The sequence below is a fragment of the Haliotis rubra genome, unplaced genomic scaffold (assembly GCF_003918875.1).
Source record: "Haliotis rubra isolate DU_JTF1 unplaced genomic scaffold, ASM391887v1 Scf473, whole genome shotgun sequence".
NCBI lineage: Eukaryota > Metazoa > Mollusca > Gastropoda > Lepetellida > Haliotidae > Haliotis > Haliotis rubra.
In genome coordinates, this window is record NW_025767161.1 from 1 (window position 1) to 22,212 (window position 22,212).

At 39.7% G+C, this 22,212-nt stretch overlaps 1 protein-coding gene across 1 annotated transcript; it reads left to right on the forward strand.

The window, feature by feature from the left end:
- The first annotated feature begins 151 nt into the window (after positions 1-151).
- Positions 152-16,685, forward strand: LOC124290768. Its single transcript, XM_046727591.1, has 4 exons — positions 152-246; positions 7,863-8,021; positions 15,369-15,556; positions 16,572-16,685. Exons 1-4 carry the CDS (start codon positions 189-191, stop codon positions 16,683-16,685), a joined length of 519 nt encoding a protein of 172 aa, XP_046583547.1. The 5' UTR covers positions 152-188.
- The last annotated feature ends 5,527 nt before the right edge of the window (positions 16,686-22,212 follow it).

A 22,212-nucleotide genomic window follows, 5' to 3' on the forward strand; every position in this document is an offset into this window, starting at 1 on the left:
TACAAAACAGGGCACGTTAGCTAATGCGTTTCTTTTTCAGGAGGGCGAATGATATCATACACGATTGTATTTAGTCAGGAAGTAATGAGTTTCGATCAGCCCCCGAAATACACTTCCTTGTCTTTGGGCTGAGCGGGACGAATAGGTTACAGCGGCTCACGGGAGGCCTACATGGAGAGGCTTACACAATGTACGTTATAATTGCCATCTTGGTCGCGGCAGGAATATTGTCTTGGAGTTCTGCAGGTAATACCCTTCTTCTTGTCTCAAAGGTTCCATTGGTGAACAAGTGTACATACTTGTCCGGCCTGGATTATCTATTATGTACTGGACAAAATAAGTGAGGGACATTGATATTTTTATGATTGATATTTTATCAATCATAGTTTTGTCTCTCTGTCTGTCTGTCTGTCTGTCTGTCTGTCTATATGCGTGCATGTGTGTATATATGTGTGCGTGTAAGTATGTATGTGTGTTTGTATGTGTGTATGTATGTGTAGACATGACATTTAGTATAACAACCAAATTATTCACAGGTTCATGTGATGCTGAGAAAAAAGACCCAACCAAAATCAACCTAGGGCAGAAACAGTTATTACCACTTTAAATTTACCTCAGATTCCTTCAATATAACATCAGTTGTATGACTAAGATCATCTGAGTTATCGCCCTTCATAGCAACAGCCAAAATGGCTGACATTGTTATGACAAGAGACGTTTTGAAGCGGTGAAATAGGTCATACAAAGTAAATACTGTGAGTTTTAAGATTTTTTTCCAAAGGGAAATATTCCAGCTATATTCCAGCTCTGTGAATAATCGAGTCTGGACCAGGCAATCCAGTGGTCAACAGCATGAGCAGCGATCTGCGCAATTGGGAACCGATGACATGTGTCAACCAAGTTAGCGAGTCTGACCACCCGACCCTTTTAGTAGCCTCTTACGACAAGCATGTGTTACTGAAGATCAATATTCTAACCCGGGCTTAGGATGTTCTAGGGGACAAATCCAATCAAATGTAAACTGAAATATAACCTTGAAATCCTTTTAAAAAATAAATGGAAGCACTGTATAAGCTACCAATGCATTCCTACTGATTCTATTGTCCCTCCGGCTCATTACATATGATGAAAGCATCTGTTGATAATTAAATCTTTGAGTAATTTGTAGTCAATGATATTCAAAAATATATGTCAAATATAGCTTACTAATGAAAATATTTTGTTCACTACACAATGAATGGTTACCATGCGTGTATTGATGAATATAGACTTGGTTAGGCCTATTCTATTTTGGTGTATATGACTAGTTGTTAAGAAAAATAGAATAAAGTCACAAAGAATCAATAAACAGCAGATATGTTTACACCTGCAAAACCTTGTCCAAATAGTAGATTTTCAAGTTTGAATAATTCCAAGAATTGATAAAAAAGACGGATTAATTAGCAAATAAAAAATTAGAAAAAAACCATAAAGGAATGCACTAAGTGAGTGGAAACTGTGATCCCTTTACACTTGTTGCTTGATCTGTGGAATGAAGATTGACTCCATCGATCTACAAAAACATCCTCACCGTCATGATGTTAGCAAAGTTGAAATCATAAATAATGACAAAAAATCTGTTCTTCAACAAACTCTCTTAGGATGTTTGTAGTAAAAGACAAGATGATGATGCATCAACTGTCAAAGCCCGTATTTTGTACATGCAGGAGATATAAGAGCAGCTGAGGCCAGATACCATAGACAGTGTCTTCTGTGCATTTACATCCCCCAGGAACATCAAACACAGTCAAAGCAAGACCAATTCACGTAACCTGACCAGGGAAACAATAGAGCCTTTATCAAGTTGTGCAGATGGCTTGAGGAAGATAATCATAACTATCAGCAGTTCACAATCCAAGATGTGCACAGGAACTTTCATCCTATCTACCTCCTGAAACTGAACCATATTCCATAAAACACCTCAAGAGGAGACTGATTGATACATTTGGAGATCAAATAACATTTTCTTGAGATAGATGGAAAACCCAAATGTTATCACTTTCAACAGTACAGCATCTTCCATTCTTCATGGATCTTACACTCAAACTGACATTCAAAAAAGGAAACTGAAGATAAGAAGATTATAAAGAAAAAGCTGGATCCATTCTCAGAGATGAAATAAGCAGTGGAGTCAAGTTCAGGATGAATCTTCTACCCAAGAATATCCTTCACCCAGTGACATCAATGTGGACAAACTTGAAGAGCAGGTACCGCCGCTTCTCCTCAGTCTCATTGAAAGAATTCTACCGAAGTCAAGGAGTCCATCATCTCTTTGCCAAACAGAGACTTCTTATCATTTATGTCATGTTCCTACTTCAGATGGCTTCGTGGACAGTCATACATCTCAACACTGATGCTCTGTGTAGCCTGTTTATCCACCACCTTACACGGTCAAGAGTTCTTCTCAATGTTCTTTCCTCCCCTTGGGTTTAGCGCCTCTTATGATCAAGTCATTGACTCTCGAGAAATCGGCTGCTGTCAATCAAGATAACGTCAACCAATCAACTGAGCCTGCTTCAGGATTTTGCCAATGGATCGCAGACAACTTTGATCGCCAATGAAGATACATTAAAATGGACAAGATATCACATGTAATGGGAATAATAACTTGTCAACACACCCAAAGAAAGTAAAACAACTTCCATCCCCAGACAGAAAGTAACATCTGCTGAGATTATGAAATCAGGAACCTTTGGTAGCAATTCATATAAACGCTACCATCAACCAGTCAGAAGTCAACTGCCTAATGTTGTGTTTGAGGAGCTGCAGCCAATCAATCTTCCTATGACACACTTTCAAAGTATGGACATGCTGTGGATAGTGTCCCAGTTTGTTGAGCAACCCATCTCCAAGTTGGCAGGGTTTTATGTCTCAGGTCACAGATGGTACAGTTGTTTGCTCTTCAGTCATGTACAACTTATCATCCCATTAAATCCACAGACAATGGAGGCGGTTTATAGTACAATGACTTTTGTAGATCTCCAAAGAAGAAAATCTGGTTAGTGTTGTGGTCAAATTACATTTGACCAAGCTCTTTGCAAAGGCGTATAAAAATAAAGGTTGACAATCCTAAAGAATTCAAAACATCTGTCTTTACGCCTGGGTGGATTCCACCAACCTGATGTCCTTTCTTGGAGCTGGGTGTAAGTGTATGCAGGACAGTGGTCTTGAAGATGTGTGGGCTACTGTATATGCCAACAAGTCTATTCCGAAGATGATGAAGCGGGAAGGCTTACACAAAGCTCTGAGAGCATGTTCTTTGACAGATGCTGCCCCTTCACATGATCATTCTCAGTCCAGAAGAGTCATCAAGCAAAATTGACTTCAATCAAGGAATAACAAATGAAATATGGAGGAGTCTTCAACAATATAAGACTTCAAGAACTTCAAAATTTGCATGTTAGTGTTCTCTGAAAATGAGAAGACATATGAAGATGTCAAGAATGATCCAGATATTCAACACTGTATTCAGTTTGTAGATCAAGAAAAGTGCAAGCTTCAAGAGTCAAGAACTGGCAACTATGGATTCAGTTCATGGAATTTGTTACAGAAGTGCGCAATTTCATCAGAGCAGAACGGACTGGGAACTGGAAGCTCCATCTCAAAAACTTCCTCACAAATGTTGCCTTTTTTCGCAGCAGCAGGGCAACAACAACTACACCAAGTACTGTCGACTCTATCTGCAGGATTGTCAAATGCTGTGTCCTTGTTTGCAGGTACAGATGGAAAAAGGAAACTTCACAATAAGAAGCAAATGAGAACTTGTTTTGACTGGGACGTGGAGTGACATGGTGATTGAACAATGTTTGATGAGAGCTGGCAACACTCAAGGAGGACTCATCAATGTTACACATCAGGAATCAGCTCGCACAAAATGGCTGTTGTTCGCCCACATTGTGACACAGTACACTGAAGCTTTTACGAATCTTGACCAACACTCAAAGTGGATCCTGGTCAGAGCAACACAGGGAGGTCAATATAGGCCGCATCAAACAAGACTCCTACAAAGACATGCACACTTTTGAGGACTATCTGAGAAGTCACAACCCCTTTCATTCCAAAGATTCTCACCAGCTTCGAAATATTGCCACGGAATGTTTGCTGACAAGTCTGTGAATGTAGACACAGCACTGGAGATTGAGCAAAACAACTGGAGAAAATGTCCCATCAGAAGTTCGGAGATGCTTTGTCCTTTGAAAAATGTGACCAAACTGTGACATTTGCTGTGATGAGAAAAAAGCCTTGAAAATTGGTCAGTGATGATATCCATATATCCTCACTGTGAAGTGTACCAACGTTTGTTATCTCTTGCGTGTTTGACAGGACCTCCAAAACCAACAGTGTTTCATATATGAGCTGGCTTGCAGTGTCCAGTACTATTTCATGATGATGGTACTATGCGGAAATGCCAGAAGTCGCAGCTTGCAAGGCACATATTTCAAAACTTCATCCCAATATCATCGCCTTCTGATCCTGGCAGGGATACAGCACTTGTCATAGATGGATGTGCCCTTTGCAACAAAATGCAGTGGGCCAAAGGTTGGATTGCTTCAAGATATATGCTCATCATTCTGTCAAATAGTTTCCAGCAAAGCAAAGAACAGTCCTTCCAGTTCATGTGGTTTTGATAGCTATGAGGTTATAACCACAAAAGAACCCGAACAGAAACGTCGTCGTCTCCAAAGATCTTCAGTTGCTGATGTCGAAGTCGAAGACACAACCCCAGTTCCATCTGATAAAAGTGGCTTCCTATCAAACAGACACAACAAGCAGGCGCTTGTCTACCCTGATGGCAGAACACCTGAATGATTTCAATATCAGCGTACAGCATGCTGGTGATGGAAGGCGATGCAGATGTTGTGATTGTTAAGCAAGCACTGACAACGGCCCTAGAGCATCCTGTTTGTGTGTGTTCAGATGACACAGATGTTCTGGTACTACTGCTCCACCACTGTACTGATATGCATCAGGATATTTTTATGAAGACAAAAACACTCATATATTCTCCTGTCACAAGAGGGCGACAATCATTAGGTCCCAATATGTGCCAATGTCTTCCATTCATCCATGCTATGTCAGGTTGTGATGATACGACATCAGCATTCTTTGGCATGGGCAAAGTCAAACACTTCAAACTTATACAGCAGTCGGAGGAACTTCCCAAGGAGAAGTAAAGGTGTTTGAAAACACAGCCACACCTAAAGAAACTATTGCTGCAATTGGAGAGACATATGTGTCCTTCTTATATCAAGGGAGAAAACCGACCTCTGGATGAAGTGCGGTACCCTCAATATCATCTCGTCAAAATATGTCCCATTAGTGAAGATGCCTCCAACTAGATGCCTTCTCATCTTATTTTAGGATTTTGCCCCTAAATGATAATTTCCCAAGGTTGATTTTGGTTGTGTATGCCATGGTGAACAAGTACCCTATTTGGGTTAATTTAGTCATAAAATGTGCTTGTTATACTAAAATGTAATTCTTTTCCAAAATATTTAACGATTTTCTCATCTTTTTTAGGATTTTGCCCAAAATGACCATTTCCCCAAGGTTGATTTTGGTTGGTTTTCCATGGTGAACAAGTACCCTATTTGGGTTAATTTAGTCATAAAATGTGCTTGTTATACTAAATGTAATTCTTTTCCAAAATATTTAACGATTTTTCTCATCTTTTTTTAGGATTTTGGCCCAAAATGACCATTTCCCCAAGGTTGATTTTGGTTGGGTTTTCCATGGTGAACAAGTACCCTATTTGGGTTCATTTAGTCATAAAATGTGCTTGTTATACTAAATGTAATTTTTTCCAAAAATATTTAACGATTTTCTCATCTTTTTAGGATTTTGGCCCAAAATGACCATTTCCCAAGGTTGATTTTGGTTGGTTTTCCATGGTGAACAAGTATTCTATTTGGGTTCATTTAGTCATAAAATTTTGCTTGTTATACTAAATGTCCGGTTTCATACAATTTCTACACTTTTTGGTGGAGTCCGGAAAATTTCCTAATATCAGAAAGCTGTTGGGTATTAGTTAGGAGATAAACATCATGTGTTGGCGAATTTCCGGTGTTATTGAGTATTTGAAGCACGGGAATTCATTTGGAACCGACGGCGTCAGCCGGAGGTTTCAAATGAAATATATTCAAATACCAATAACACCCAAATTCGCCAACACATGATTTTTATCGACATTGTAAACACAAAAGCAAACCAAAAGGTGTCTGCACTCATTGACATCGAGTACGGGTACAGCAGTGAATTGTCATCAGCCGGCCGTTTCGGCTGTCTCCCATGGTAGCATCTGGAACTGCTCATTTGTGACGTCATTCGGACTTTACGTCACAATATGATTTTAATGACGTCATCACAGCTGACGACGTAACAATACAATGGTGTGAGCGATGTTTGTATGTATTAATACGCAGAGAATTTCCGGGAATCAAATACCATTTGATCACGTTTTTCAACCAATCGGATTAAAGAACACAGTGACTTTTGGTTTACAATAAATGATAAACATGTGTACTATTTATATTTCTGAAGCAATTTTGTACAATGATAAAATTTGCAATTCATCGGTTCATTTCTGACTCAAACGGACTGTACAATCATGTACATGTACATGTATTAAGTTTTCATGTTGATTTTCGACCTTTTCCACTTATTTTTAACATAGTTACCTATTATGTTATCTTTAATATAGGTACCTATGTTACCTATTGACAGGTTTATATATCGCATGACACAAGCTCTGTGGTGTATAGGGCAGACTGTTTGCCGGGAGAGCGACAGGTTCATTGGTTCGGTCCTCGCACGCATCATGTTCAGAAGGTTGACAAATTCCCAGTTCAGTGACTATTACAGTCCGTTTGAGACAAAACAAATAAACATAAAAGAATCAAACCAACGCGGAGTGCAATAAAACAACAGACCAACTCTAGGAAACAATTGTAGAACTTTTGAAAGAAACTGTCATCATTTATTTGTGCGTTTTCCCAGTTGGTTACAAGGGCGGATTGGCAACTAAAGGAACAGCGCGAAAAGCGAGATGCACGTGCAACAAACTTTTGAGCTGGCGAGATGACACCCTAACTGAGTATGTACTGAATAATTGCATACTTGGGTCTCCCGCTGTCATTTTCATCCTTGAAGAAATCATAGACTTTGTAAATTATAGACTTTACGTCGAGAGCAAATTTCATTTTCTCTCACATTGACAATCAGCAGTAATCACATGTCTCTGACGTCACTAATGCAGGTGCATCTCGCTTTTCGAGCTGTTCCTCTAGTTGCCACTGCTCCCTTGTCACAAACTGCAGTCCGCTTTGGTTTGATTCTTTTATGTCTATTTGTTTTTGTTTTAGATTGTTTTTCATCGGTATCATTTTGTCTCAAACGGACCGTACAACATGGCCATTGCCGGAAGGTTAATTATTTGTGTGATTACACAATGCCATTTTAGAAAGTGGTCAAATGTACATATGTTATTTTGGGATTACACTTTCTTAGTAAAGTACAAATTCTAGTACTTTGTTGGGTTGAGTCCCATCCGGTATTCGAACCCACACCCTCAGAGTCAGGCACCTAATCGCAGGCACACAAAGTCAGCCGCCTAACTCCGCTCAGTCACCAGCCGCTTAACCCACGGCATCCATTGCCTTCAACCAAGGGAATTTGTGATATTTGTTCAAATGGGGCTGTATATATGGGTACGTATTAATGCGTGTGCGTATTTGCATGCACAAGTGTGTATTCTTCCCACTACATAGAGGTCTGCTTGAGACAGACATGGTTACTATATAAATGTTCTTCTGATGACATTGCAGACAACCCGTGTGTCGGGGACAGACTGGGAAACTATTGGTTCGGACCTTCCTGCAGGTTCCAGTGCCACTGTTACGACAGAAGGCAATGTGACTCCACAACAGGAAGCTGCTCTTCCTTGGGATGTGAGACGGGATACTTTGGTCCCGGCTGCCAGTACTGTAAGTTAATAAGTGGAACGGTGTTGTATTTTGTCTATTTCAAGTTGTGTTTATTTCAAAAACATGTCCGGGTTAGTATCACATTACGCACTGAATACGTTTTGTATGTAAGCATGTAATAACATAAATGGTCCGCCCTGAATTATAATAAGGTGTACAACAAAATGAGCACACTCGCAATCAAAATGGCCATACAAAAACATTAATGAGTAATAGCCTCAGAAAAAGTAAGATGGCCATACTAACATCAAAATGAGCACTCTCGCAATGTAAGAGGGATACTAACATTAATGAGTACTCTCGCAATGTAAGAGGCGATACTAACATTAATGAGTACTCTCGCAATATTAATGAGTAACTCGCAATGTAAGAGGGGATACTAACATTAATGAGTACTCTCGCAATGTAAGAGGCGATACTAACATTAATGAGTACTCTCGCAATGTAAGAGGGATACTAACATTAATGAGTACTCTCGCAATGTAAGAGGCGATACTAACATTAATGAGTACTCGCAATGTAAGAGGCGATACTAACATTAATGAGTACTCTCGCAATGTAAGAGGCGATACTAACATTAATGAGTACTCTCGCAATGTAAGAGGCGATACTAACATTAATGAGTACTAACATTCTCGCAATGTAAGAGGGATACTAACATTAATGAGTACTCGCAATGTAAGAGGGATACTAACATTAATGAGTACTCTCTCGCAATGTAAGAGGGGATACTAACATTAATGAGTACTCTCGCAATGTAAGAGGCGATACTAACATTAATGAGTACTCGCAATGTAAGAGGCGATACTAACATTAATGAGTACTCTCGCAATGTAAGAGGCGATACTAACATTAATGAGTACTCTCGCAATGTAAGAGGCGATACTAACATTAATGAGTACTCTCGCAATGTAAGAGGCGATACTAACATTAATGAGTACTCTCGCAATGTAAGAGGCGATACTAACATTAATGAGTACTCTCGCAATGTAAGAGGCGATACTAACATTAATGAGTACTCTCGCAATGTAAGAGGCGATACTAACATTAATGAGTACTCGCAATGTAAGAGGCGATACTAACATTAATGAGTACTCTCGCAATGTAAGAGGGGATACTAACATTAATGAGTACTCTCGCAATGTAAGAGGCGATACTAACATTAATGAGTACTCTCGCAATGTAAGAGGGGATACTAACATTAATGAGTACTCTCGCAATGTAAGAGGCGATACTAACATTAATGAGTACTCTCGCAATGTAAGAGGGATACTAACATTAATGAGTACTCTCGCAATGTAAGAGGCGATACTAACATTAATGAGTACTCTCGCAATGTAAGAGGCGATACTAACATTAATGAGTACTCTCGCAATGTAAGAGGCGATACTAACATTAATGAGTACTCGCAATGTAAGAGGCGATACTAACATTAATGAGTACTCTCGCAATGTAAGAGGCGATACTAACATTAATGAGTACTCTCGCAATGTAAGAGGCGATACTAACATTAATGAGTACTCTCGCAATGTAAGAGGCGATACTAACATTAATGAGTACTCTCGCAATGTAAGAGGGGATACTAACATTAATGAGTACTCTCGCAATGTAAGAGGCGATACTAACATTAATGAGTACTCGCAATGTAAGAGGCGATACTAACATTAATGAGTACTCTCGCAATGTAAGAGGCGATACTAACATTAATGAGTACTCTCGCAATGTAAGAGGCGATACTAACATTAATGAGTACTCTCGCAATGTAAGAGGCGATACTAACATTAATGAGTACTCTCGCAATGTAAGAGGGGATACTAACATTAATGAGTACTCTCGCAATGTAAGAGGCGATACTAACATTAATGAGTACTCTCGCAATGTAAGAGGCGATACTAACATTAATGATTAATGTAAGAGATACTAACATTAATGAGTACTCTCGCAAAGAGGCGATACTAACATTAATGAGTACTCTCGCAATGTAAGAGGCGATACTAACATTAATGAGTACTCTCGCAATGTAAGAGGGGATACTAACATTAATGAGTACTCTCGCAATGTAAGAGGCGATACTAACATTAATGAGTACTCTCGCAATGTAAGAGGCGATACTAACATTAATGAGTACTCGCAATGTAAGAGGCGATACTAACATTAATGAGTACTCTCGCAATGTAAGAGGCGATACTAACATTAATGAGTACTCTCGCAATGTAAGAGGCGATACTAACATTAATGAGTACTCTCGCAATGTAAGAGGCGATACTAACATTAATGAGTACTCTCGCAATGTAAGAGGCGATACTAACATTAATGAGTACTCGCAATGTAAGAGGCGATACTAACATTAATGAGTACTCGCAATGTAAGAGGCGATACTAACATTAATGAGTACTCTCGCAATGTAAGAGGCGATACTAACATTAATGAGTACTCGCAATGTAAGAGGCGATACTAACATTAATGAGTACTCTCGCAATGTAAGAGGCGATACTAACATTAATGAGTACTCTCGCAATGTAAGAGGCGATACTAACATTAATGAGTACTCTCGCAATGTAAGAGGGATACTAACATTAATGAGTACTCTCGCAATGTAAGAGGCGATACTAACATTAATGAGTACTCTCGCAATGTAAGAGGCGATACTAACATTAATGAGTACTCTCGCAATGTAAGAGGCGATACTAACATTAATGAGTACTCTCGCAATGTAAGAGGCGATACTAACATTAATGAGTACTCTCGCAATGTAAGAGGCGATACTAACATTAATGAGTACTCTCGCAATGTAAGAGGCGATACTAACATTAATGAGAGCACTCGCAATGTAAGAGGGATACTAACATTAATGAGTACTCGCAATGTAAGAGGCGATACTAACATTAATGAGTACTCTCGCAATGTAAGAGGGATACTAACATTAATGAGTACTCTCGCAATGTAAGAGGCGATACTAACATTAATGAGTACTCGCAATGTAAGAGGCGATACTAACATTAATGAGTACTCTCGCAATGTAAGAGGCGATACTAACATTAATGAGTACTCTCGCAATGTAAGAGGCGATACTAACATTAATGAGTACTCTCGCAATGTAAGAGGCGATACTAACATTAATGAGTACTCGCAATGTAAGAGGCGATACTAACATTAATGTACTCTCGCAATGAGGGGATACTAACATTAATGAGTACTCTCGCAATGTAAGAGGGATACTAACATTAATGAGTACTCTCGCAATGTAAGAGGCGATACTAACATTAATGTGAGGTACTCAATGTGCAATAAGAGATACTAACATTAATGAGTACTCTCGCAATGTAAGAGGCGATACTAACATTAATGAGTACTCGCAATGTAAGAGGCGATACTAACATTAATGAGATACTAACTAATGAGTACTCTCGTAAGAGGCGATACTAACATTAATGAGTAAGACTCTCGCAATGTAAGAGGCGATACTAACATTAATGAGTACTCTCGCAATGTAAGAGGCGATACTAACATTAATGAGTACTCTCGCAATGTAAGAGGCGATACTAACATTAATGAGTACTCTCGCAATGTAAGAGGGGATACTAACATTAATGAGTACTCTCGCAATGTAAGAGGGGATACTAACATTAATGAGTACTCTCGCAATGTAAGAGGCGATACTAACATTAATGAGTACTCTCGCAATGTAAGAGGCGATACTAACATTAATGAGTACTCTCGCAATGTAAGAGGCGATACTAACATTAATGAGTACTCTCGCAATGTAAGAGGGGATACTAACATTAATGAGTACTCTCGCAATGTAAGAGGCGATACTAACATTAATGAGTACTCTCGCAATGTAAGAGGCGATACTAACATTAATACTCTCTCGCAATGTAAGATACTAACATTAATGAGTACTCTCGCAATGTAAGAGGCGATACTAACATTAATGAGTACTCGCAATGTAAGAGGCGATACTAACATTAATGAGTACTCTCGCAATGTAAGAGGGATACTAACATTAATGAGTACTCTCGCAATGTAAGAGGCGATACTAACATTAATGAGTACTCTCGCAATGTAAGAGGCGATACTAACATTAATGAGTACTCTCGCAATGTAAGAGGCGATACTAACATTAATGAGTACTGAGTACTCGCAATGTAAGAGGCGATACTAACATTAATGAGTACTCTCGCAATGTAAGAGGCGATACTAACATTAATGAGTACTCTCGCAATGTAAGAGGGATACTAACATTAATGAGTACTCTCGCAATGTAAGAGGGATACTAACATTAATGAGTACTCTCGCAATGTAAGAGGCGATACTAACATTAATGAGTACTCTCGCAATGTAAGAGGGATACTAACATTAATGAGTACTCTCGCAATGTAAGAGGCGATACTAACATTAATGAGTACTCTCGCAATGTAAGAGGCGATACTAACATTAATGAGTACTCGCAATGTAAGAGGCGATACTAACATTAATGAGTACTCTCGCAATGTAAGAGGCGATACTAACATTAATGAGTACTCTCGCAATGTAAGAGGGATACTAACATTAATGAGTACTACTCGCAATGTAAGAGGCGATACTAACATTAATGAGTACTCTCGCAATGTAAGAGGCGATACTAAACATTAATGAGTACTCTCGCAATGTAAGAGGCGATACTAACATTAATGAGTACTCTCGCAAATGTAAGAGGATACTAACATTAATGAGTACTCTCGCAATGTAAGAGGATACTAACATTAATGAGTACTCTCGCAATGTAAGAGGCGATACTAACATTAATGAGTACTCGCAATGTAAGAGGCGATACTAACATTAATGAGTACTCTCGCAATGTAAGAGGGATACTAACATTAATGAGTACTCGCAATGTAAGAGGGATACTAACATTAATGAGTACTCTCGCAATGTAAGAGGCGATACTAACATTAATGAGTACTCGCAATGTAAGAGGCGATACTAACATTAATGAGTACTCTCGCAATGTAAGAGGGATACTAACATTAATGAGTACTCTCGCAATGTAAGAGGCGATACTAACATTAATAATGAGTACTCGCAATGTAAGAGGCGATACTAACATTAATGAGTACTCTCGCAATGTAAGAGGCGATACTAACATTAATGAGCACTCGCAATGCAATGTAAGGCGATACTAACATTAATGAGTACTCTCGCAATGTAAGAGGCGATACTAACATTAATGAGTACTCTCGCAATGTAAGAGGCGATACTAACATTAATGAGTACTCTCGCAATGTAAGAGGGGATACTAACATTAATGAGTACTCTCGCAATGTAAGAGGCGATACTAACATTAATGAGTACTCTCGCAATGTAAGAGGGGATACTAACATTAATGAGTACTCTCGCAATGTAAGAGGGGATACTAACATTAATGAGTACTCTCGCAATGTAAGAGGCGATACTAACATTAATGAGTACTCGCAATGTAAGAGGCGATACTAACATTAATGAGTACTCTCGCAATGTAAGAGGGATACTAACATTAATGAGTACTCTCGCAATGTAAGAGGCGATACTAACATTAATGAGTACTCTCGCAATGTAAGAGGCGATACTAACATTAATGAGAGTACTCGCAATGTAAGAGGCGATATACATTAACATTAATGAAGAGGCGATACTAACTGAGTACTCGCAATGTAAGAGGCGATACTAACATTAATAATGAGTACTCTCGCAATGTAAGAGGCGATACTAACATTAATGAGTACTCTCGCAATGTAAGAGGCGATACTAACATTAATGAGTACTCGCAATGTAAGAGGCGATACTAACATTAATGAGCGATCTCTAACATTAAGAGGATACTAACTAATGCACTATGTAAGAGGCGATACTAACATTAATGAGTACTCTCGCAATGTAAGAGGGATACTAACATTAATGAGTACTCTCGCAATGTAAGAGGCGATACTAACATTAATGAGTACTCTCGCAATGTAAGAGGCGATACTAACATTAATGAGTACTCTCGCAATGTAAGAGGCGATACTAACATTAATGAGTACTCTACTCTTGCAATGTAAGAGGCGATACTAACATTAATGAGTACTCTCGCAATGTAAGAGGCGATACTGATACTAAACATTAATGAGTACTCGCAATGTAAGCAATGTAAGAGGCGATACTAACATTAATGAGTACTCTCGCAATGTAAGAGGCGATACTAACATTAATGAGTACTCTCGCAATGTAAGAGGCGATACTAACATTAATGAGTACTCTCGCAATGTAAGAGGCGATACTAACATTAATGAGTACTCTCGCAATGTAAGAGGCGATACTAACATTAATGAGTACTCTCGCAATGTAAGAGGGGATACTAACATTAATGAGTACTCTCGCAATGTAAGAGGCGATACTAACATTAATGAGTACTCTCGCAATGTAAGAGGCGATACTAACATTAATGAGTACTCTCGAAATGTAAGAGGCGATACTAACATTAATGAGTACTCTCGCAATGTAAGAGGCGATACTAACATTAATGAGTCGCTCGCAATGTAGGCGAAGTCAGAATGAACGTTTTTTAGACTGAAATATGGGAGCGGCAGCCCTCCTACAGACAGAACCCCGTCACATGTCATTCACACACGTGTCACGGGTATTACTACCGTTACGTCCATACCATTTGCACGTGAAGGACAGTAGTGCGTTTTAGCAATTCATTTAACACAATCTGTGGTCGTCTGACGTTCATCGACTAATGCAAATCTCACTCTGACGTCTCCGTCACATTGTTAAACTATTTATCTCATTGAATATATAAAATATCAATCGATGGGACACCTTTTTATTGAATATCCCCTGCTTAAATAGTTATGATACATTCGGATCTGCAGTTTACTAATCCAGTACTTTAACGTGTTCAGAAGGTCTCACAAATGACTGATTCAAAATTTCCACAAAATGTACAAAAGTCCGATTCAACAGTTGGCTATGTATAGTCTGACAGATCAGGAAGTTCAGCACTTTGTCATGTCCAGAATGTCTTTGAAATAACTTTGTCATGTAATTAAGAAGGCCTTACAAATACAACTGTAACTGGATCGGCACTTTGCCATGTCAGCAAATAACTGAATCGACACATGATATTGTTAGTGTGGCCAAATGTATCCCTGGTTCAGTTCGCCATGCCGTGAAGGTCTCATATTGCAGTAGTTCAAGACACAATAGCATTGTTCGGGGCTGGACATGTTGTGACCTCTCTTTAGAAGTTTCTGATACTTGTTCCAATGGGTTTGTGATGTCCCTATGAATATTTATGCATTAATGTCCACAACCAAATGGTTAACCTTGATTCAAATGTTACAGTCTCCATTGCCTACGAACAACCAACAACACAATCCAGTACTTCGTCGAGGTCATCCTCTGCTGTAGACGGTTTCACCTCCACCTACTCGTACACACGATCCACCCTGGACCCAACATGGAGCGTGGAGTTACAACACCCTGCCTGGATAGTCTGGGTGGACGTCAATGTGCCAGCGAATTACGGTAGTGTAACGTATTCTTATATATAACCATTCATACCGCAAATCGAAAGTCCAACATAATGAAACGCTGATAATATTGAGAAATTCTTCAGGTACACCCACTTTAGAAGTATACTGGTAATACCTCAGCATCAGAGTGAAGGTCCATATTGAACACATCATTCATTTTTAACACGGCAAACCGAAAATATTAACAGTAAAAATGAACGGTATTATGGTCTTTCTTTCTTTTTATTAACTCCATACTCACCAACATCCCAGCAATATGGCGGCTGTCTGTAAATAATCGAGTCTGGACCAGACAATCTAGTGATCAACATCATGTACATCGATCTACTCGGTTGTGATACGATGACATGTATCCGTACTTAGGTCTCCGCTGTCATTTTAATCGCCAGAAGAAATCATAGACTTTGTAGGAGAATTATAGACTTTGGTTTGATTCTTTTATGTCTATTTGTTTTGTTTGCGAATTTTGTTTTGTTTTTCATCAGGCATCATTTGTCTCAAACGGACCATTACAACATGAAGCATATTGCCGGAAGGTTAATTGGCTGTGATTACACAAATTACCATTTTAGAAAGTGGTCAAATGTACATTTACATTATATTTGAGTTACTTTCTTGGTAAAGGTGCAAATTCTGAGTACTTTGTTGGGTTGGAGTCCATCCGGTATTCGAACCCACACCCTCAGAATCAGGCACTAATCATAGGCTTTTAAAGTCGACACTTTGCTTGCTCAGTCTACCAGCCACTTAACCAGCATCCGGCTACTTGCAGCTAACCAAAGGGAGATTTGTGGTGCTGTTCCGATAGGCTGTATATATAGGGGATTAGTGTGTGTGTGTGTGTGTGTTAATGTGTGTGTGTGTGTGCTGGTAGTAACATGGTACCGTGCGTGCGTGCGTATTCGTGTGCGTATTTACTGCACAAGTGTGTCTTCCTACATAGGGCTGGCAGGACAGACGGGTTGCTATATAAATGTTCTTCTGATGACGTACGGAATAACCCGTGTGTCAGGGACAAGACTGGAAACTATTGGTTCGGATAGCCTGCAGGTTCCAGTGCCACTTATTGCGACCAGAAGGCAATGCGAGTCCACAACAGGAGAAGCTGCTCTTCTATGGGATGTAGGAGAGGGGATACTTTGGTCCCGGCTGCCGGTACTGTAAAAGTTAATAGAATTACGGACGGTGTTGTATTTTAATCTGTACAAGTTGTGTTTTATTCCAAAAACGCGTATCCGGGTTAATATCACATTACGCTGAATACGTAATGTATGTAGAGCCTGTAACATAAATGGATCCGCCCTGGAATTATAATAAAGATTGTAGTTTAATAAATCATAACTTTTGTTTTACCGGTAATGTACGATAAAATACATCACGACATTCCATAGTAGCCTAGAAAGATGTGCCTGGAAGCGATACAAGGGAACAGGTCAAAGTATTACAAAAAGTCAAAATGGCCACAACCCCAGCGAAATGGCCATACGAACAGATCAAAATGGCCATATTACACTATGTTGTTTTCATATTAATGGGCGATGCGCTCTCGCAATGTTTTCTTAATCAATACTAAACAAATGCCACTTTCGTCTCGTGTTTATCGCTTTCGTCATCGCTGTACCGAATAGTATGAATCAAGGTTCGGTTTGGATGTCGCCGACGGAAACACCAGCAGAGTGTGGCGAAGTCAGAATAGGCGTTTGAACCTGTAGGAAAGCAGCCCTCCGCAAGACAAATTACAATCCGCATCTCATTCACACACGTGTCACGGGTGGTACCGTACGTCATACCATTTGCGTGAAGGACAGCGGTCGCGTTTATCAATTCATCTAACACAATCTGGTCGTCGAAGCGTTCATCGACTAATGCAAATCTCACTCTGACGTCCTGGTCGCATTGTTGAATATTTATCTCGTGAATATATAAAATATCAATCGATGGGACCTTTTGTGAATATCCCTTTCTTAAAATAGTTGCCAATTACATTTCGGATCTGCAGTTTACTAATCCAGTACTTTACAACATTATCAGAAGGTCTCACGAAATGACTGATTCAAAATTTCCACAGAATGTACAAGAAGTCCGATTCAACACTTGGCTACGTATGGTCTGATAGATCCAGGAAGTTCAGCACTTTGTCAATATCACAGGTCTTAAACTAATAAAGGCCGCCTATTCTAACTGTAACTGGATCGGCACTTTGCGTAATGACAAATAACTGAATCTTCACACAATATTATTGGTGGGGCTATTATCCCTGGTTCAGTTCATACATGCCGTTGAAGGTCTCATATTGCAGTAGTTCAAAGACCGCATTTAATATAGCATAGTTGGAAGACTCATGGACATGTTATGACCTCTCTTTGAAGTTTCTGATACTTGTTCCAATGGGTTTGTGATGTCTATGAATATTTTACCGCATTGATGTCCACAACCAAATGGGTTATGCATTCACATGTTACGCGAAAGTCTCCATTGCCTACGGACAATAATACATTTCCAGTGCACTAAGTCGACGTCCAACCACTGCTGGTTTCACCTCACCTTCTCGTGCGATCCACTTTGGACCCAAAATGGGTAGATTTAACACCATATGGATTGATTACGGTGGACGTCAATGCAAGCGAATTACGGTAGTGTAACGGTATTCTTTTTATATAACCATTCGCTACATGATTACCGCCAATGAAACGGCAGTAATGTATTTGAGAAAATTCTTCAGGTACACCCACTTTAGAAGTATACTGGTAATACCTCAGCACATCAGAGTGAAGGTCGAATACATCATTCATTTTTAACACATGAGCGAAAATATTAACATTAAAATGAACGGTATTATGGTCTTTCTTTCTTTTTATTAACTCCATACTCGCAACATCCCAGCAATATGGCTGTCCTGTCATCATCGGTGGACGAACCAGTAGTGATCAACATCGCCAGCGCATGAATGCTACTCGGCGTTTGGGATACGGTGACGGCGCATCTTTCATTGTTTTTTAACTCCGCCGCCAATAGCAGTGGCTACAGATGTAAATGGCAATCGAGTCTAAACCAAACAACCCGGTGATTAACATCACTTGATCATCGATCTACTCGGCGGGCTAATAAATAATAATGTGTCCATTTATACGAAATGAAACTCCACACAGGTATGCTCATAGCGCTAACAATCAATAAGGCATTATTGAAGTCAATAGAACTTTTGTGGAGGAAGATTTGGAAGTGGCGCTTAAAGTTTCAAGGGGTGGGAGACAGCTTAAAGGTCATCAGGGAGAGAATTCCCAGCCTGATAGATGCCATGTTCTGGTGGACTTGCAGCCAAATGATTTGAGGTTCACTTTGGAACACAGGAGCAGATTAGACAGATGAGGAAGAACGCAGAGTGCTTGTTGGCATGCAAGGAGAGAGGAGTTCTTGAAGATGCAGGTGCAATACCATGACTGGACTGATAAACAAGTGTAAGGATCTTACGTTGTCTGAGGCTCAATAGACGTGAGTAGAGAATGGAATGGGGTGATGCGGCGTGTTGGTTGGAGAGTAACTGTGCGTGCAGCTGTGTTCTGGATTCGTTGAAGCTTTTGGACGGACTCTTGTGAGCTGGAACTAAGGAAATGCTGTTGCCAATAGTCAGAGTGAAGTAAGGAGAGAATCAGTGATGTTGTCACCAGGGCAGCCGCAGCATCCTGTGACAGAGATGTCTGATCTGTCACGTGTGCGGAGATGGAAGTGTCATAGAGTGAAAGCCATTTCAACGGGTTTCTGTAAAACGTCATATATTCAACAACATAATTGTTTCATATATCAAAAAGTGCATAGAATTCCTCCCCTTTGTCTGTTTAATGTATTCAGCAATCATTCAGTTGTAATACCATCACTGTTCCATCAGGGCAGGACCCTTAATTCTCAATGCCATCATTGAAATGTCCTATAGCATCTCCCGTCGGTCTTACGTAGTGTATACATGTGCACAGGTCAGTGACATACAACGTGGCTATCATCATCTATGCATAACAGAATTACCACGCAACAATGTACGTAAAATAAATATATCCCTATGGATGAGTGTACCTATACGAATTAATTGGTTATCTAGAACCCCAGAACACAGCAAGCGATGCTTCTGATGTTTGAGATGTTTCTAACCTAACTCTAACAACATTTTCAAGATGATATTATTACAAAGAAATAGCAGTTAAACATAAACGGGCTTAAAGTTTAGAAGTTTTTACCTTGAAACAAGAAGGAACAGAGCTGAGTTCTAGGTTTATTCAAACAAGTGTGCCTGGGATGGAAGACTACGAATTTTATACCCACAGCTCTACTCGTTTTGTAATTATCAAGTTTCTATAAAGTTGAAGTTTCCATATGCGTTATCTACCCTACTGCTGACAAAGTATACTACTACGAAGAATTAGAGTGTGAAAGATGAGATTACCTAACAAGGTTTGATTTTCTTTATAGGTGTAGCCACGGTCAGCTTGCGTCCTTCTTAACAAAATATCTATCGGCAGTGCGGCCATGGCATTCTACGACAGGACAAAGGGATGTGATGGTAATCTCTGATCTTGTACAAACAAAAGTTATGATTTTTCGATTACGACTTGGTTGGTGGTAGACATCTCTGCCGGGATGGGAGTACTTATGCACTTATTAGGAGGTGTACCCGAGAAGAAAGGCCGAGGCTGGCCACAGCTCATGCTTCATCTTTGATTAGTCTTAGTTTAAGGTTGGCGTGGATCGTTCCTAAATTGCCTACTACTGCGCGCTTGACATGCGGGGCTATAAACAAGACACACTATGCATGACTTACATTATGGATTTTCTTTGTTATGAATAATTTGTGAAGAATATAAAGAAATATGAAGAAATATATGCACTGTAATGAAGTAACAATTTCTGCATACATCGAGAATCTGTTCTCCATGGAGAGGTCAGATTGGAGTAGGACATACCAAGGATTTCCTGACATGTGGAGAGGCTGAATGCCCATGCTCAACTGATCATGTTTGATTTTACTGCTGCAGCATGTTACTTGTGCTTGGCTTATCTGGCTTTTCTGTCTTGTGTTCATTAGTTTTTAGTTTGTAGACCAGACATCCATAACAATATCGTTGGTGGCATCTTCAATTCTGGTTGAAGATCAGATGACTGTCCACAGCCCTAGTATTTCATCTAGCAAAACGGGTCATAATTTCTTTGGGTATACAAAGAGAACAATACAGGATAATCAGAACCGATCCCTTGGTACTACAAAGAAGCATAGCTTCCTTGGACTGAAGCATTATGAACAGCAATAGATTGGCAGTCCTGTGATGAGGCGGACTAAACCATAGAAGAGTCATATCATTTAATCCGTGTACTGGAACTGAAGTCTTGATAGAGTGTATCTGGTGATTCACCGTATCAAACTCTGACCATTAAGTCCGAGAACAAGAGCAATGGAGCTCCCCACAACTCAACTGCCATTAACCTTTGGAGCAGGCTGTTTTAATTCCGTGCTGAGGAGACAACCTATAGGCAGACTAGATTTGTGATAGAGTCATGTTTACTCAAGTGCTGACCAAGTTGCATGCAAGCTCTTTTAAGTACCTTGGAGAGGAATGAGTAGATTAGACATCTGACCTATAGTTGTAGAACTTGGAAGTCTAAACCAGGTGTTTTCAACCACAAAGGTTTCTAATTGCATGCTTGAAAACAACCCACAGAACAGTTGCATTTCAAGTTTAAGTTGACAATCTGAGTGAACACAGAGTAAAGGATAATCAGCTATCAGCTATATTCCGAGCAAATTTAGTAGGGGCTGGATCAAGTACACACGTTGTGCCCACTTTGAGTGACATGTGGGCTACATTGTATGTCAACCAAGTCAGCGGAGTCGGACCATCAGTCCGTTAGTCGCCTCTTGACAAATGAGCTGAAGAGGAAGAACATTTTAACCGGGTCTTCAGGAATTGAAGGTATCATCAACTGATAAACTCATATCTCTATGGATTTGCATTATTACTGTGAAATGGTAGTGTAACGTATTCTTATATATAACCATTCATACCCGCCAAATCTGAAAGTCCAACCTAATTGTAAGCCTGATAATGTTGAGATGTTCTTTAGGTAGACCCTTTGGAATTTTAAACTGGAAGTGCCTTCAGCATCAGCGGTGAAGGTCCATATTGAACACATCATTAATTTTTAACACGGCAAACCGAAAATAATAACAGAAAAAATGAACGGTATTATGGACGCTTTCTTTCTTTTATTAACTCCATACTCCGCAACATCCAGCAATATGGCTGTCTGTTAGCATAATCGAGTCTGGACCAAGACAAATCCCTAGTGATCAACATCATGTACATCAGTCTACTCGGTTGGGATACGATGACATGTATCGAAGCCAAATCAACGCGTCTGACCACCCGATCCCGTTAGTCGCCTCCCTACTAGCATGGGTTACTGCAGACCAGTTCTAACCTGGATCCTCATGGGTGAACGGTATTATCAATAGTAACATCATGTATGCGCGCGTCCCCCTGTTTTTTGTTTTAAGATTGTATATCTCTATGGTTATGCGGAACGCGGGAAATAACAATGACAACAAGAAACAAAGACACGGTCGTGCCGTGTAACCTTCACGAACACTTGGATCACGTCTACAACGT

What these genes read in the sequence shown, in the direction of transcription:
- LOC124290768 (XM_046727591.1), top strand. Translation starts at nt 189, where the DNA reads ATGTACGTTATAATTGCCATCTTGGTCGCGGCAGGAATATTGTCTTGG. An exon ending in TGGTCCCGGCTGCCAGTACT is followed by an intron (nt 8,022 to 15,368) that starts GTAAGTTAATAA and finishes CAAATGTTACAG; the next exon opens with TCTCCATTGCCTACGAACAA. An exon ending in TGCCAGCGAATTACGGTAGT is followed by an intron (nt 15,557 to 16,571) that starts GTAACGTATTCT and finishes CCCGTGTGTCAG; the next exon opens with GGACAAGACTGGAAACTATT.